At 39.0% G+C, this 15,991-nt stretch overlaps 1 protein-coding gene across 1 annotated transcript in view; it reads right to left on the bottom strand.

The window, feature by feature from the left end:
• ap2b1 (adaptor related protein complex 2 subunit beta 1) overlaps positions 1-15,991 on the bottom strand; it is a 72,993-nt gene that overhangs the window by 34,566 nt on the left and 22,436 nt on the right. The window contains exon 14 of the mRNA XM_079815977.1: positions 15,733-15,925. Within this exon, the coding sequence (XP_079672103.1) occupies positions 15,733-15,925 (193 nt within the window). The remainder of the gene's footprint in view (positions 1-15,732; positions 15,926-15,991) is intronic.

Genomic DNA, 15,991 nt, shown 5'->3' on the forward strand with positions numbered 1-15,991 from the left:
ATCAATATGACTATAAAATACTACTACTACAAATTCTAATATTAGTTATTAATACCATTCTAAAATTAAAATATTAAACAGAATAAGAAATATTACTAGTAAAATTATATTAAAATAACTTTTTATATTATAACTGTAAAAGTACAATACTTGTGCTTTAATTTCTTCATTTCAAATGTTAAACCACTGAGCTTTTATTTTTGTGGGAAAATGTATAACCTTTGTTGGTAACAAGTTTATAAACATAGTAAAAATATGGCGAAATTTTATGTGTTGCATTTTCAAAGGTGCGTTATAAACGTCAAACTCAAAAAATCTGGTGAAATGTTTGCAGCGTGTTGTGTTTCCAAATGCACGTTACAAGCGACACAAACCCACAGCGTTTAGAGATGGAGACTGCGGAAAAACAGCATTTACTGCGAATCGAGCAGGCTCTATGAAACACTGAAAACAGGGTTATCATAAGCTGCTTGCATGTAAATGAACACGTGCCTCACTCTGAAACAAACAGCGTATGTATTTATTTATTTCAATAAATCGCAGCCTTTGCGTTTTGGTAATCGCACAAAATCATATAGCAATTTTGATTTTATTTTGGCATCGACTTCCATTGTATAGACAAAAAAAACACAGACAGTTCCACAGGCGAAATAAAAATCATACAGGTTTGGAACGATGTAAATTATGACGGAAATAGAATTTGTGTGTGATTTCACTTTCACACATCTCTGACATCTCTTCCTCTTCAGACTTTTTGGTCTAACCAATTGCAAATGGGACAAGCGACACTACATTTTGTTGGTTTCTTAGATTATATTTGTGCACCGAACATCCCCGCCCACACAGAAAAGTCATTGAACCGAAGTGTGTTAATCAAATATGGATGAGAGAATGATGGAAATGTAGAAATATTGGATATTTTTTAAGACAAAACCCTCAAGATCCACAAGGAAAACGCATCATGGAGGTCATGAAAACTCGTTTGAATATGTGCAGTGAGTTTCAAGCGTGAGAGTGTGTGCAAAAAGACACACAATTCTGAATGCCTGTGATTGTTGCTTAGCAATAAAAAAAAGAAAAAGAAAACATGATCATCTATAGGGAAAAGCAGGGCAAGGCTATTTTATCTAGTGGTATTAATTGGATAGTGAAAATTCTTTATAAAACAGGTATTTGAAAAAGGTTTCGGTGATATCGGCCAAAAAGCAACGTTTCAGAGGTGAACCAAGTTATTACATTTCGAAGAAAGACAAATATGTCTTTTCATTTGGAATGAAGTTCGCTGATTCATTGTGCACGTTAATTAATACTATGAAAGTGTATTTAGAAAGTAAATGGTGTCAAAGTCTGATTCCATGATGACTAAAGCTCTGTAGATTCTTTCTCGAAGCCCACATTCCTCTGACTAACCTTCAGCCATACGCTCACCTTGATTTTCATGACGAGAAAACGGGCATGATTAAACAGCCTTACAGCTTCATACGCAGCAGGACACTAATCTCCAGCTGAGCCATAAAGTCCAACAGACATGGTTTAGGTTTTGGTAGAATCGGAAGGTTTTGACACATGCAAATATTTTGCACCGAATTGCAAAACAGTTGATGTACTCTGATTCATAATGTGATTCAAATTTAGACATACTCAGTGCTCAAGACAAGCTAAATGTCCATGTAAATCTAGCTAAAGAGGCCGTTGAAAGTGTATGTTTAAAAATGCATCCCTTAGGGTGCTGAGTCTGCGGTGTTCATCTCTTTGAAACACTCTCACGACCTTGAGCAGTCAGACGGTTCTGGAGACTGTTAAATGTTTAACATTCCTCAACTCTGAACATCGTCTCCTTGACAGAGAGATGAGTAACACACTGGTATTTTATTGGAATGACTCATTTAATGACTCAGCAGGAGCATATTCATTGCACTGAATACAAAGCTTTGTGCTGGTCTTAAGCTACGAGTTTGGAGTGGAATTATTGGCAATTTCTTCGACAATCCAATCCATTACACTTACTGTATACGCCAGGACATTTTGAGTACTGAACTTTTGTTCGATTCCATCTCCACTTAGAGAATTTGCTTACATTCAGCATCAAGACCCTGATATATTCACGGCGAAGTTCTTTTTTCTTCTTCGCTCTGGGGTAAAAAGAAGTTTGAAATATGTGAGCAGCGCATGTCTGACGGTCTGACGTCAACGTTTCTGGGTTCAAGCGCTCTATTAGATACCAAAAGCAAACAACAAATGGTGCTAATATACACTCACGGTGTGCTGTAATACTACTAAAAAAGCATGATCCCAACTTTTATCTCCATAGCGAAATCTCAGTTGGCCAGAGAGTGATTCGTCTTTTATAAATCTTTAAAATATTGGTGTCCGTGATGCCATGAGCTCAGAGACTGTAGTGTACACTGTAACGTTTTAAAAGCTTAGCTTAAAAGTGTGATGTGAATAAATAGTGCTCATAAATGGCTGTTGAGATAATATTCTCAATTGAAACAAATGGAAGCTTGGATCCGGAAACAGTATCCCCTACGTCACAACTAACGTAGGGAATAACTAATTCGCCGAACACTTTTCTTAAAGGAATAGTTCACCCAAAAATTAAAATGACCCCATGATTTACTCACCCTCAAGTCATCCTAGGTGTATATGATATTCTTTCAGATGAATACAATCGGAGTTACATAAAAAAAATGTCCTGGCTAATCCAAGCTTTATAATGACAGTGAATGGCTGTTTCTGTTTTGAAGACATTCAAAAAATACACAATGCAATGGCCAAGGACACCTGTCTGAATGGCTGTAGAGGCGTTGCTTTATAGGGGGATGAATTTAAAGACACAACCTCTCTTTTACAGTGCAAACTGTCAAACAGCTAAAGCACAGCACAATAATTAAAGCACCACCGCTAAACAGAAAAAAATATAATAAAAGTTTGTTGCCTGTAAGACTTTTTCATGTTGCATTTTTTTTAATAAAAAATACAGTAAAAACAGTAATATTGTGAAATATTATTACAATTTGAAATAACCTTTTCCTAATTTATTATATTATAAAATGTATTCCTGTGCTGAAATCAGAACTTTCAGCATCATTTCTCCAGCCACATGATCCTTCAGAAATCATTCTAATATGATGATTTGTTGCTCAAGAAACATTTATTATTACTATTATTATTATATACATTTTTTAAACATTTTGCTGCTAATTTTTTGTGGAAACTGATTTTTTTCAGGATCCTTTAACATTAAACATTAACAAAAAGAACAGCATCAATTTGACATATAAATCTTTTATAACATTATACATGTCTTTACTGGCACTCTTGATCAATTTAATGCATGCTTGTTGAATAAAGGTATTCTTTAAAAAAGAAATTGAACCGTGGTGTATAAGTGTTTGCAAATTCAACTGAACAACTCATTCGGGATTCAAATGATCCGGTCAGAGTGAGGCTCCAGTTAACAATTCAATGAATTCACAAGTCTGACTCAAAATGAGCCAAAAACAGGAGATCCTCTGAGCTTCAGTGTGTGCGTCAAAAGTAAGTTCAGGCTTTCAGTTCAGTTTCTGACATGTCCATAATTATATATTACCATCTGAACAGGATAGAAAACTAAACATAACGTTAAAATGAATGCCCATGCTGTTCCCCGCTGCTGTTGCGGTTTCAAATGATGTAAAACTAGTATGTTTGCATAGCCTTCTTCTGGAAATGTTGAACATTTTTATATTGTATGTTTATATTTGTCATCAACACATTTAGTTTTTCCAATTTTTTTTTGACTGTCATATTGTGTTCTTTTTAGTTGTTTACCCATGTAATATACCCATGTAGTAGTTATCAGTTTTGGTAATAAAACATGGTCTTACTTGCAGATCATATATTAAGTGTCTGCATAATCTTCCTTAGTTACTTGAAAATTCATAATAATTCATTTCATAATGATGTTAGACTGAGGCCCCGTCCAAACGGAGACGTGGTTAGCTGTACACGTAAAAATTTTGTATCGTATCAGCGTTTCGTCCAGACGAATCCGGCATTTTAGGAGCCTGAAACTGGTATTTTTTTAAACCGTGTCCGATAGGGGATAAATCTGAAACCGACACACTTGTGTTTTCGTGTGTACAGCCAATCCGTGTATTTTGTGAAACGGTGATGTCATCACACCACGTCCCGTCGCACGGTAAAGACTAGAAGGGATACAGCAACGGTATGCGCACATCAATATTGCGTCATTTAATTACTGTAGTTGCATTATTGTAAGGGTATGTTTAGGGTGTAGGCGTTAATAAAACACAATCTGGTAAGTAGGAAATGTATTTATTGTTATTTTATTGTAAGATTTTGCCTCACTTCCGACCGTTGCTGTACCCCTTGTAGCCACAACTCCTCTTCTCCATTTTTAGTGTATTTCTGTGGCAGAATTACAGCGCCACATACTGGTCTGGCATGTATACTACATCGTTTTGAGTTGGTTTCAGTGGTTTCGTGTGTACGCAGATATTTCTTGAGACAAGGGGATAAAAAAGATCGGATAGGGAAAGTTTTGGCTTCATGAGGATGTGGCCTGAGACTGATGCCATCGAGTGAAGGAGTTAATGAGCAGTGAAACTCAATGGGTCTTCACTAGTCTAGAGATGTGATCGCAACACCTTTCCTTATACCCTGTTCAACACGACTTGAGCTAGAACGCCTGTGTGTCTCGATCGTGGTTTGTTCAGGGCACCCGTGCAAGGCTCTGACATGATAACTCCTCCAATTTGGGGAGCAGATTGCACTGAGTAGCAGCACCTGCGCTGGCCAGATATAAACGCTTCACAGGTGCCATGCTGGAGGTGCTTCCTCCTGCAGCAAGATGCCTGCTTGACAAATCCAATTATTCACGAGGAAGCGGAAACAGGCCTTTTGTGGCTCCAGGACAAAAGATATGGACAAATTATTTCTGGATGTTTCTGGCATATACATGCAATATTTCCCACAATATTCATTAAAGGGATAGTTCACCCAAAATGAAGATTCTGTCATAATATATTCACTCTTGTGTCATTCCAGGCAGTGTCATTTTCTTCAGGAGGAGTGCAAAAGAAGGTATTTTGCTAAACGAAAATATAATGCAAATACCTTCTTTTAAAGCTCAACAGACCCTGTCCCATTCACTGTCACTGAATGGAAAAAAGCAGCTAAGGCTAAATCTACATTAATCTGGATACATTTGAAAATGGCGCTCTCATTTCGAAAAGCTCTCCGTCCACAACAACGTTTTCCAAAGCTTCACATCCACACTGAAATGCCGGAAAACGTCAAATTAACCGCATTGTGCATAAATGCTTACTTAGATAATACAGACGGAACAAACATAATATAGTTCTCATGCACAATACCGGTATAAACATGGATATCTATCGGTACAATATGAGTAACATGACTAAAGAGAGTCATCGCTTTCAGTCCCCACTACAGTGCAAAAAAGACGTTTTAAAATGTATTGTCTCAGTGTGGACGGAAGGCCAAAATGTAGAGAAAAAGATGCGTTTTCAAAATAAAATTAAAGGCTAAAAAACTAAGGCCTTAAAGGGTTAGTTCCCCCAAAAATGAAAATTTCCCCATGATTTACTCACCCTCAAGTCATCCTAGGTGTATATGACACTTCTTTCAGACGAATACAATCTGAGTTATATAAAAAAATGTCCTGGCTAATCCAAGCTTTCCGTATTCAATTTATGAAGAAAGTGTAATGCCTCTCGCAGTTCAAGATGCAGTTCATACATCACGTCAGTTACGCTTTTTGCATAATTTGAATACCGAAGACGGTCTGCCGGAAGCTAGATATTTTACTTTATAACGTGTTAAATATGGATATTTTTCTTATACAAACCCATTGATTCGGTTCAGAAGGCCTTTATTAACCCCCAGAGCCGTGGGGCTTACTTTTATAATGGATGCCATTCACTGCCATTATAATGCTTGGATTAGCCAGGACATAACTCCGATTGTATACGTCTGAAAGAAGAATGTCATATACACCTATGATGGCGAGCGGGTGAGTAAGGCCCTGTCCACACGAAGCCAGAGCTTTCCCTATCCAATCTTTTTGTTTCATCGTTTCAACAAATATCTGTGTACTAAGGCTGTGCAATATTGAAGAAAAATGCGATATCCTTGTTAAATAATGCGATATTCGATACGATATTGCTTTAAGTGTGTAAAATCTATTTCTTTCCCCAACTGATATCTTTCACTTAAAGCATAACCGACTGTGTTTACATGAATACTCATCAAGACAAGTCATTTTTGACATAACTGTGTGTGTATTTGACAGTTCGAGTGTGTAACAAGACACCACATTTCGGTGTGTGTCAGACAGCACGAGACTGCAAGGAGATGTTTTTTGCAAGTTATTGCGTTTAATAACTCTTCATAACGCCATGCAAGTCACATAAGTAACAGTCGTGAGCCCAGTCTATTCTCTGCTATATGCATCAACCTAAAACGTACCCTTTTCACAATGTTGAAGTAGCCTATTAAAACCATTCAGATATTGCGTACCCTTGCGATATGCATATTGCGATATGTACATTTGTGATATTTCGATATATTGCGCAGCCCTACTGTGTACACATGAGAGCACTGAAAATGACTCAAAACGATGTAGTATACATGCCAGACCAGGCGCTGTAATTCTGCCACAGAAATACACTAAAAAAAGAAGAGTTGTGGCTAGAAGGGTTACAGCAATGGTAGGAAGTGAGGCAAAATCTCACAATAAAATAACAATAAATAAATGTTCTACTCAGCAGATGTGTTTTATTAACGCCTACACCCTAAACCTACCCTTACAATAATGCAAATACAGTACTTAAATGACGAAATATTGATGTGCGCATGCCCAGTGCCCGTAGTTGTATCCCTTTCTAGTCTTTCCCCATGCGGGACGTGGTGTGATGACATCACCATTTCACAAAATATACGGATTGGCTCTACACACGAAAACGTTTTCAGATTTATCCACTCTGGGACCCGGTTTCTTGCCACAACAAACAAACATCTTGGAAGGAAAAGTCTAAATATAAATGGAATCAGTACATAAAATGCCTAATATTAAAGATGAATGAGAAGAGGTGAGTGCTCTTTGCCATTGCGGCTATTTATCTGCAGCAAAAGGGCAAATGGCCATCTATCTGGGCTCACAAAACCATTCAGGCTCGGAGTCAGCAGGGCGAGTACTACCTTATGTACACAGAGACATGTCATAAATTATAGGACAGTTGCTGACTGCTAAAATGAGCTTCTCCTTCATCTTTCCTTGGCACTGAAGAGCGATGGATTACACACGCTCCACTGACTTTCCTCCTATTGGTTGTCGCAAGAGGGAGACTGTAGTGAAGTATCTTTACTCTGATAAAGTACAGACGCTTGAAAAATGTACTTAAGCAGAGTGTTTTACTTTGGAAAACTTTTACTTCATAACATTCCAAAGCATAATATTGTACTTTTTACTGCACAAAGTTTCATATTGAATATCATTTCATACTTACTATTTACATTTATGCATTTGGCAGATGCTTTTTTCCAAAGCGACTTACAGTGCACTTATTACAAGGACAATCCCCCTGGAATAAAGTGCCTTGCTCAAGGACACACTGGTGGCGGCGACTGCTTGGACCGAACCAGCAACCTTCCGCGTATCAGTTTATTTTATTACTGATACTAGTTTAGTTTAGTATCAGTTTATTGGTTTAACCCACTAGACCACCATGTATGTAATTAATACTTAATTACATAAATGTTGTACTTTCTTACTTTTACTCAAGTAAAAGTAATTCATAGTTTTACTTGAGTACAAGATTGTAAAAGATTTTTTTTTTATGTATTTAAGGTAAAAAAAACTTTTATTTATGAAATGTAGTGCAGTAAAAAGTACGACATTATGCTTTGGAATGTTGTGAAGTTAAAGTTTTCTAAAGAAAAACACTGATAAAGTCCATATACCTGAAACATTTACTTGAGTAGAAACTAAAAACATTTCACTACTGTTCACCTCTGGCTTCCGAAAGGCGCTCTTCATTTGCATAAATTTGAACAGATCTCAACTTTGTCGCCTCGCTGGACATGCCCCATCTGGTCACCTACGGTCACTGTCGCTGGTGAAGCCAGAAATCGCCCACTCTCCATTGAAATGAATGGGAATGTGTCGCTTTGTCGCTGGTAGTGTGAATGTACCTTTAGAAATTCAGTAAAACACCTTAACTTGTGTTCTACAGAAGAAAGAAAAAGGTTTGGAATAGGGGTGTTACAATATATCATGTCACAATATATAGCAATACATCTGTCTCCACTCCACCAATAAGCTGGTGTGTTGGTGGGCGTTCTGGCGCAGTATGGCTGCCGTTGCATCATCCAGGTGGATGCTGCACATTGGTGGTGATAGAGGAGATTCCCTCTTCCATATGTAAAGCGCTTTGAGTACCCAGAAAAGCACTATATAAATGTACCAAATTATTATTATTATGAATGCAGCAACAATACACTCATTGTCCACTTAATTAGGTACACCTGTTCAACTGCTCGTCAACAAATATATAAATCAGCCAATCACATGGTAGCAACTCAATGCATTTAGGAATGTAGACATGGTCTAGACAATCTTCTGAAGTTCAAATTGAGCATCAGAATTGGGTAGAAAGGTGATTTAAGTGACTTTGAACGCGACATGGTTATTGGTGCCAGATGAATATTTCAGAAATCTACTGGGATTTACAGGCACAACCATCTCTAGGGTTTACAGAGAAAGGTCTGAAAAAGAAAAAATATCCAGTGAGCGGCAGTTCTGTGGGCGAAAATGCTTTGTTGATGCCAGAGGTCAGAGGAGAACTGCCAGACTGGTTCAGCTGATAGAACAGTAACTCACACCACTCATTACAACTGCCCAAATTTCCCATTTAAACTATTTTAGTTCAAAGTATTGTGAGACTATCGTATTATGAGATTGTTATATTGTATCAAACTGATTCGTGACATGACTACTGTTACACCCCTAGTTTCGAATGACTTGAAAGTAAGTAAGGATGATGACAGCCCCGTTTCCAGCAAAATTACCTGGAACAATTTGTACCAGGAACTTTTTTTCCCCCAGACCTGCTACTGTCTGTGTTTCCACTGCGGTCTAAAGTACCGTGAAGATTAGGAAAATTTGTCCGGTGATGTAGGAGTGCGCGCGACTGAGATTCATGCTGTGCTGCTTTTTCTGGTTATGTATTGGTTTACTAAAGAGGTAATTAACAAAACGGCAGAAAAGAGACGAGCACTGATACTAAAGCGTATTCTGAAAGCTCGTAAAGCTAGATTTAAAATAAGACAACTTATGTTATTATCAGCTATTACGGACATTGACCGTGAGATGGCTCAGACGAACGCGCGCCATCAGACAGAAAGAGCAAGACTGATATTTGCAGAATGCAGAACGATCCTCGCAAAAGATTTTTAAAAATGCCGGTTGAAATAAAATGCAACCAATCAGCATGTTCAGCGCCCAAGTCCCACCCCCGAAAGTTCCTGAACTTTGAAAAAGTACTACCTCGCAAGCAGGGACTTTCGGAGGGGGAGATTTTTACCCGGAACTTCATTTAGACCCTGGTTCCTGCGGTCGAAACACACAGAGTACCACCCCAAAGTTCCTGCTTTGGAAACGTGGCTAATATACATTTTTGGATTGCGTGCTGGATTTTTTGTTTCCATATTGAGTCTTGGCAATACCCTATGTACCTATCAATTATCCCCAGATTGTTTATATTATAAAATATACGGAAAATGTTTCTTAGTGGGTTCACGTTGAGATTTGCACACATCACAACCAAAAATGTAAATCTTCACTTTGCTTCCCTCAGGAGCTGTATGTGTGAGTTGAGTGGAAGATTTTATGTGGGTTGATAAATGCGTGTAAGGCGGCAAGACATTCAGCCCTGGGGTTCTGGTGCTGTGGTTGCAGTGGGTTTAGGAGAGCAGGGCCTGTGGCTGGAATAATATTACACGCTCTGCTCCATATAAACAATCTCTTCAAATTTAAAACTGGCATTAACATTATTATGTAAATGCATGAGATATGAGATATAAAAATATAATAGAAAATTAAATTAGTGATATTGATCATTTATACACATGGTCAGGTGTTCTTGCTTCCATTGAAGCTTAAAAGTGTGTTCACACTTGGCAGGTTTGGTTCACTTAAAACAAACTCTGGTGTGATTGCTCTATTAGTGGGGTTCATTTGAATAAATGCGAACGCTGCTATCTGAACCCTGGTGCGCACCACACAAGCAGACCAAGACCCCTGAAAAGGGGAACTCTAGTGCGATTTGACTGAAATATGAACACAACATGGACCAAAAACATCTAAACGAAACAAAAACATAATGTGATGTCGATGCGATTCTAAAAAGGACAGAATCCCCAAGGATACCTTCTCATCATACTCGTGATGTTGCCCATTACAGTTCGGTACAGGCGTCAGAACCACGTGTTCTTGAAGCAGATCTTCAATTTGTGTTTGAAACAGAGGCCCTGTTTACACGTTTCCATTTACACCTGGTGTTTTAATCCATCCCTTTTGTCCACTTTCAACCACTTCTGTCCTGATTTCTTCGAGGGGAAGACGGGGTAAATGGGTGGGTAAATGTATGAGGTTTTAACGGGACAAAATAAGCTTGAGCAATTTACATATGTACGCCCGGAGACGACAAAAAAACATATGGAGAACAGCAGCTTTCGTTTCTGCTTTTGCAGCCACAAGACCAGCCGAACACTGTGAGTATGTGTTAGAAATCAGGAATGGTGAGAGAACATTGTGCCTGGTACATTTTTCGTCTTCAAACCAAACTTGGGACTTAAACCGACAAAGTTTAAATCTTGTCTGGCTAGTGCGCGCCTTAATATTTACGCATTAGGTCAGTAGGTGGAGAGTAGGCGGAATTCCTGATGCTTTCGACTCCTTTAGACATTTTATAAGCTCTTCACAAATTCTCATCTGGTAAAAATACCATCACTGCTCCGTTGTAAAATATTCGTCAAAAAAGCAGTTTTGTATCTTTAGGTTTGGTGTTAAAAATGAGTGTGAATGCTAAGCGAACCAGCACTAAAATGTATCACTTTCTTTTTGGTCCGAACCAAAAGAACCAAACTATAAGTGTGAACTAAGATGCTTTTTAGATCTTCTCAATACATTTGGACAAACTAAATACTAAGACATTGTTTTAGTTATAACTAAACTCAGCAAAAAAAGAAACGTCCCTTTTTCAGGACTGTGTATTTCAACAATAATGTTGTAAAAATCCAAATAACTTTACAGGTCTTCATTGTAAAGGGTTTAAACAATGGGGTTTTCCATGCATGTTCAATTAACCATAATCAATTAATTAACATGCACTTGTGGAATGGTCGTTAAGGCCTTAACAGCTTACAGAGAGTAGGCATTTAAGGTCACAGTTCTAAAAACGCAGGACACTAAAGAGACTTGTCTACCGACTGTGAAAAACACTCAAAGAAAGATGCCCAGGGTCCCTGCTCATCTGCGTGAACGTGCATTAGGCATGCTGCAGGGAGGCATGAGGACTGCTGATCATCCTCGCAGTGGAAGACCACTAGTAAAAACACCTGCACAGGATCGGTACATCCGAATATCACACCTGCGTGACAGGTACAGGATGGCCACAACAACTGTCCGAGTCACACCAGGAACACACAATCCCTCCATCAGTGCTCAGACTGTCCGCAATTGGCTGAGAGAGGCTGGACTGAGCCCTTCCTTTATCGTCGAAGGAATGAGCGTTACACCGAGGCCTGTACCCTGGAGCGGGATCGATTTGGAGGTGGGGTGTCCGTCATGGTCTGGGGCGGAATATCACATCACCATCGGACTGAGCTTATTGTCATTGCAGGCAATCTCAATGCCTTGCGGTACAGGGAAGACATCCTCCTCCCTCATGTGGTACCCTTTATGCATGCTCATCCGGACATGATCCTCCAGCAGGACAATGCCACCAGCCATACTGCTCGTTCTGTGCGTGAGTTTCTCCATGAGAGCAATGTCAGTGTCCTGCCATAGCCAGCGAAGAGCCCGGATCTCAATCCCATTGAGCACGTCTGGGACCTGTTGGATCACAGGGTGAGGGCTAGGGCCATTCCCCCCAGAAATGTCCAGGAACTTGCAAGTGCCTTGGTGGAAGAGTGGGGTAACATCTCACAGCAAGAACTGACAAATCTGGTCCAGTCCATGAGGAGGAGATGCACTGCAGTACTTCAAGCAGCTGGTGGCCACACCAGATACTGACTGGTACTTTTGATTTTGATTCATTCAGGGACACATTATTCTATTTCTGTTAGTCACATGTCTGTGAAACATTTTTAGTTTATGTCTTATGGTGTTGACTCTTTTAGTGTTCATACAAATATTTACACACATTAAGTTTACTGAAAGTAAAAACAGTTGAAAGTCAGAGGACGTTTCTTTTTTTGCTGAGTTTATTTGTAATGATAAGAACTGGACTGAAATTGAAAAATTCAACACAGATGCATTTTCAATAGTGGTCTAGTGTAGGACAGGCACTTGTAGTACGTCTATATAGCTTGTTTTCCATTATATGTACACTTAAACCTTTATAAAATAGTCGTGATCAGCCTTCAGTTTCCAACATTATATTCCATTTTTTGATTTGCAAGCAGTACTCAGCATTGTGTCAATAAATGATGAGCGCTTGATTGGAATCACATTCCCCTTCCAGTTAAGAAGAGCTGACCTCGCTGCTGTTTCACCCAGCGATTCTTCACTTTGCCGTTCACTGTGATCAGGCAGAAGCTTGTGAGATGTGGTGGCCATGGTAACGAGTGTGGTTATTGCTCAAATATGAAATATACTGCTGCAATCATGTCACACTGACCAGAGTGCCCTGAAACCCCTCAACCGCACCTGCACCAGTGAACACACTGCCCAGCCTGAACACACACCACCAGAAAACTAGTCAACTTGAATAAAAACCCTAGACATTCTAGTCTAGTCACAGCTGCATGGGCATCACGGAGGACATGTTTGCAAATTTAAAGGATAACTAAACTCCAGCTCAGAGCTCAACTCCACCCACTGGCAATTTTTGAAAAATGCTGGAAAAGTGGGCAGAGCCCAGCGGAGACAGAGGGGACGAACCGAGGGCGGGGCTGAGACCCTGAGACCCGCAGTGACGGATTGATTGACAGCTGTCTGACTCGCGAGTTGCAAAGATGGAGAATGACTGGAGTGACACCAGCTTTGCAACTGAGCGCTCATTCTCCTACCTTCACCTGAAGTGGAGAGGGTGAATTGTCTGTGGACACAGACCCAGAGCCTTATCAATGCGAGCCACTGGCTCAAACTGTGTTAACTCCCGATGCCGACGATGCCAGTGAAGCAGCAGCGCAAGAGAACTGACCTAATCTATGAACAGTCAAATCCTTAAACTGAATGCCACTAAAAATAGATCAGATATCTGATATACATACGATGTATTTTCATTCAAATTAACTGAATCAATAAGCAGCGCACGACCAATAAGTTAAGACCTAAAAGCCTATTATAAACAGATTTCCTCAAATAAGTTATACTATATACGACAGCACGTTACGGTATTGTTGTCCGTTACCGCGGCAACCACTTGCGTGTCAGGGTTTGAAAGCGTGTCTCATGTATGAAAATTATCTGTACACATGACGGGCGGCAATAATATCGCAAGAAAGGCCTGACGTGTACTGACAGCTGCATTATTTAACTGTATTTTCTTCATTACAATGTTAAAGCAAGTGTCAAGTCAGTTTCATTCATAATTTTTCTACTTCATGTAACATGACAGTTCATACTGGAGTGAAGCCGTTCTCATCATGTGATTGGGGAAAACATTTCTGAGGGCGTGGTGAGCTCGTGTCAGGGGCGCGGATAGTGAGCCGTTGGAAGTGCCATCCTACGTCACAATGTACCACAACGTCCAATAGGAAAATTCAACTGCAGTAGCCACCGTTCAACCTTAAGAGGGCAGCACTTTGGCGGTTTTACACCATATTTTATAGAATTAAAACACTTTATACTCAAATGTTAAAACATTTACTCGAATCAATGAACAGCATTAATAAAGCCCCAGTATTACAGATCATTAACTAAAAAAAGTTGGTTTAGGGTTGAGTTACCCTTTAAGCTCACTCTTAAAAGGAATATAATTACAAAACCTCTTAAAATGGATTTACTAATGGAATTTGAATGACTAAAAACTAGAGATGCACCGGTCGACCAGCCATAAATTGGAACCGGCAGGTTTTTATTTTTATCTCTATTCCAAACTGCATTGAAATCATTTCCCAAAATGTAATTTGTGAGGAAATATTACAAAGTATGCTCGGAATATAGGAAGAAAAACATAGCGATGCTCGAAATATATATTTTGAAAAACATATTGAATTGGGGGTGGGGGTTGTGTTTACAAGCACAGGGCTGCTTTTTGTATAGCGGCACCCAAAGAAACTGCTGCTGTTCCATAAGGCCGCGTGTCCCCCAAAGCGTTTATAGCCAGCTGGGCTAGGCGCTCTGCTGAAAACATCTCGTTGTGGGCGCTTGATAGAGTTTTGGCAACATTTTTTCAGTTGAGACTCTTGGCTTGTTATGATACAGAATATCCGCGAAAGTGTAACTAGTATCTAATTTCACAGAAAGTTTGTTTCTTATTGATTCTATATAAAAATGCAGATTCAATGAAAAGTATTTGCTCTGGCTCTTGTTTTAAATTATATTGTTCCATTATACTGCTTGTTGTCATCTGTTGACGTTGTCCAAGCAGAATGTGGCGGTTGGTCGGTGTTGTATTTGTCCCGCCCCTCCTCCACTGTGATGTAGCATAATTCTCTTATGTAGCATAATTTCACAAATCTAAAGTCAGACCGTTCTGTTTTTGTTTTAAATCCTGAAATGATACAATATAATTCAAATCAAAACTGCTCATGCTACATGTGTGTATCATCTTGAATAGATTCAGTGGTTGCCTCTAATTTCAAATGGCTACAGATATTCTTTGTTTGCCAGTTGGCCTGTTGTAGAGCAAATAAACAAAAAATTAATTTGCTAAAACAATGGGGGAAAAAATTCAGCAAATTTGCTTGTAATCGGAATCGTCCATGAATAACTAGTGATGTACCAATCATGATTTGAGCATTTCCATTGATTTGTCAAAAAAATTAGCACTTCCTATTCACAAGTAAGTTTTCATAGTTTCTGCTAAAATACCAGTTACTACAGTACAGGTGATAGTACTGTAAAATCATAAACAATTAATATGGCATCTCCTTCATTGTTTAATGTCTTTTTATGATGACAGAATTTATACTTCTCATTTTCCCTATAAAAAGGGGTTTTAAGCTTAAAACACAAAAAACTGCCTTTGAGTTAAGAAAAATAAACTTAATTAAATATATATTTATTAAAAAAAAATCTTACAAATTTTGGCTAGGTAAATGTTTCATGTTTTAAGGCTGTTTATATATTTACTGGAACAATACTGAATAATAAGCTGATTTTTGCAGTGCAGTTTTACTGTAGTAATTTGTACCCATGGTACTCTGATGGAAAATATGGTCATCACTGTAAATTGTTTTAAGGGTTGGTGGACATTAAGATCATAAAATTAAAACCACCAACAAAACATATAATTATAATTCAAGAACACGCACCAAACTGTCAAGACCACCTCCAAGGAGATCCACAGCGCCCATCTGCATGGAAGACACCTGGGGCACGTTGACGGGGGGACCAAGGTCCAGATTAAGCAGGTCTCCCAGGAGGTCACCCTGAGATGGAATAACTTGGGGTTGATCGATGGAAGCAGCCGGGCCGGTACTGACTGGACTCTCCCCGGTGTCGATACTGCAAAAGAATGATGACACACACTGAGATGTGCAACACTAAGTGAAACTAAGTGAACAAAGGATG

Source organism: Gobio gobio (assembly GCF_949357685.1).
Source record: "Gobio gobio genome assembly, chromosome: 4".
NCBI classification, from domain to species: Eukaryota; Metazoa; Chordata; class Actinopteri; order Cypriniformes; family Gobionidae; genus Gobio; species Gobio gobio.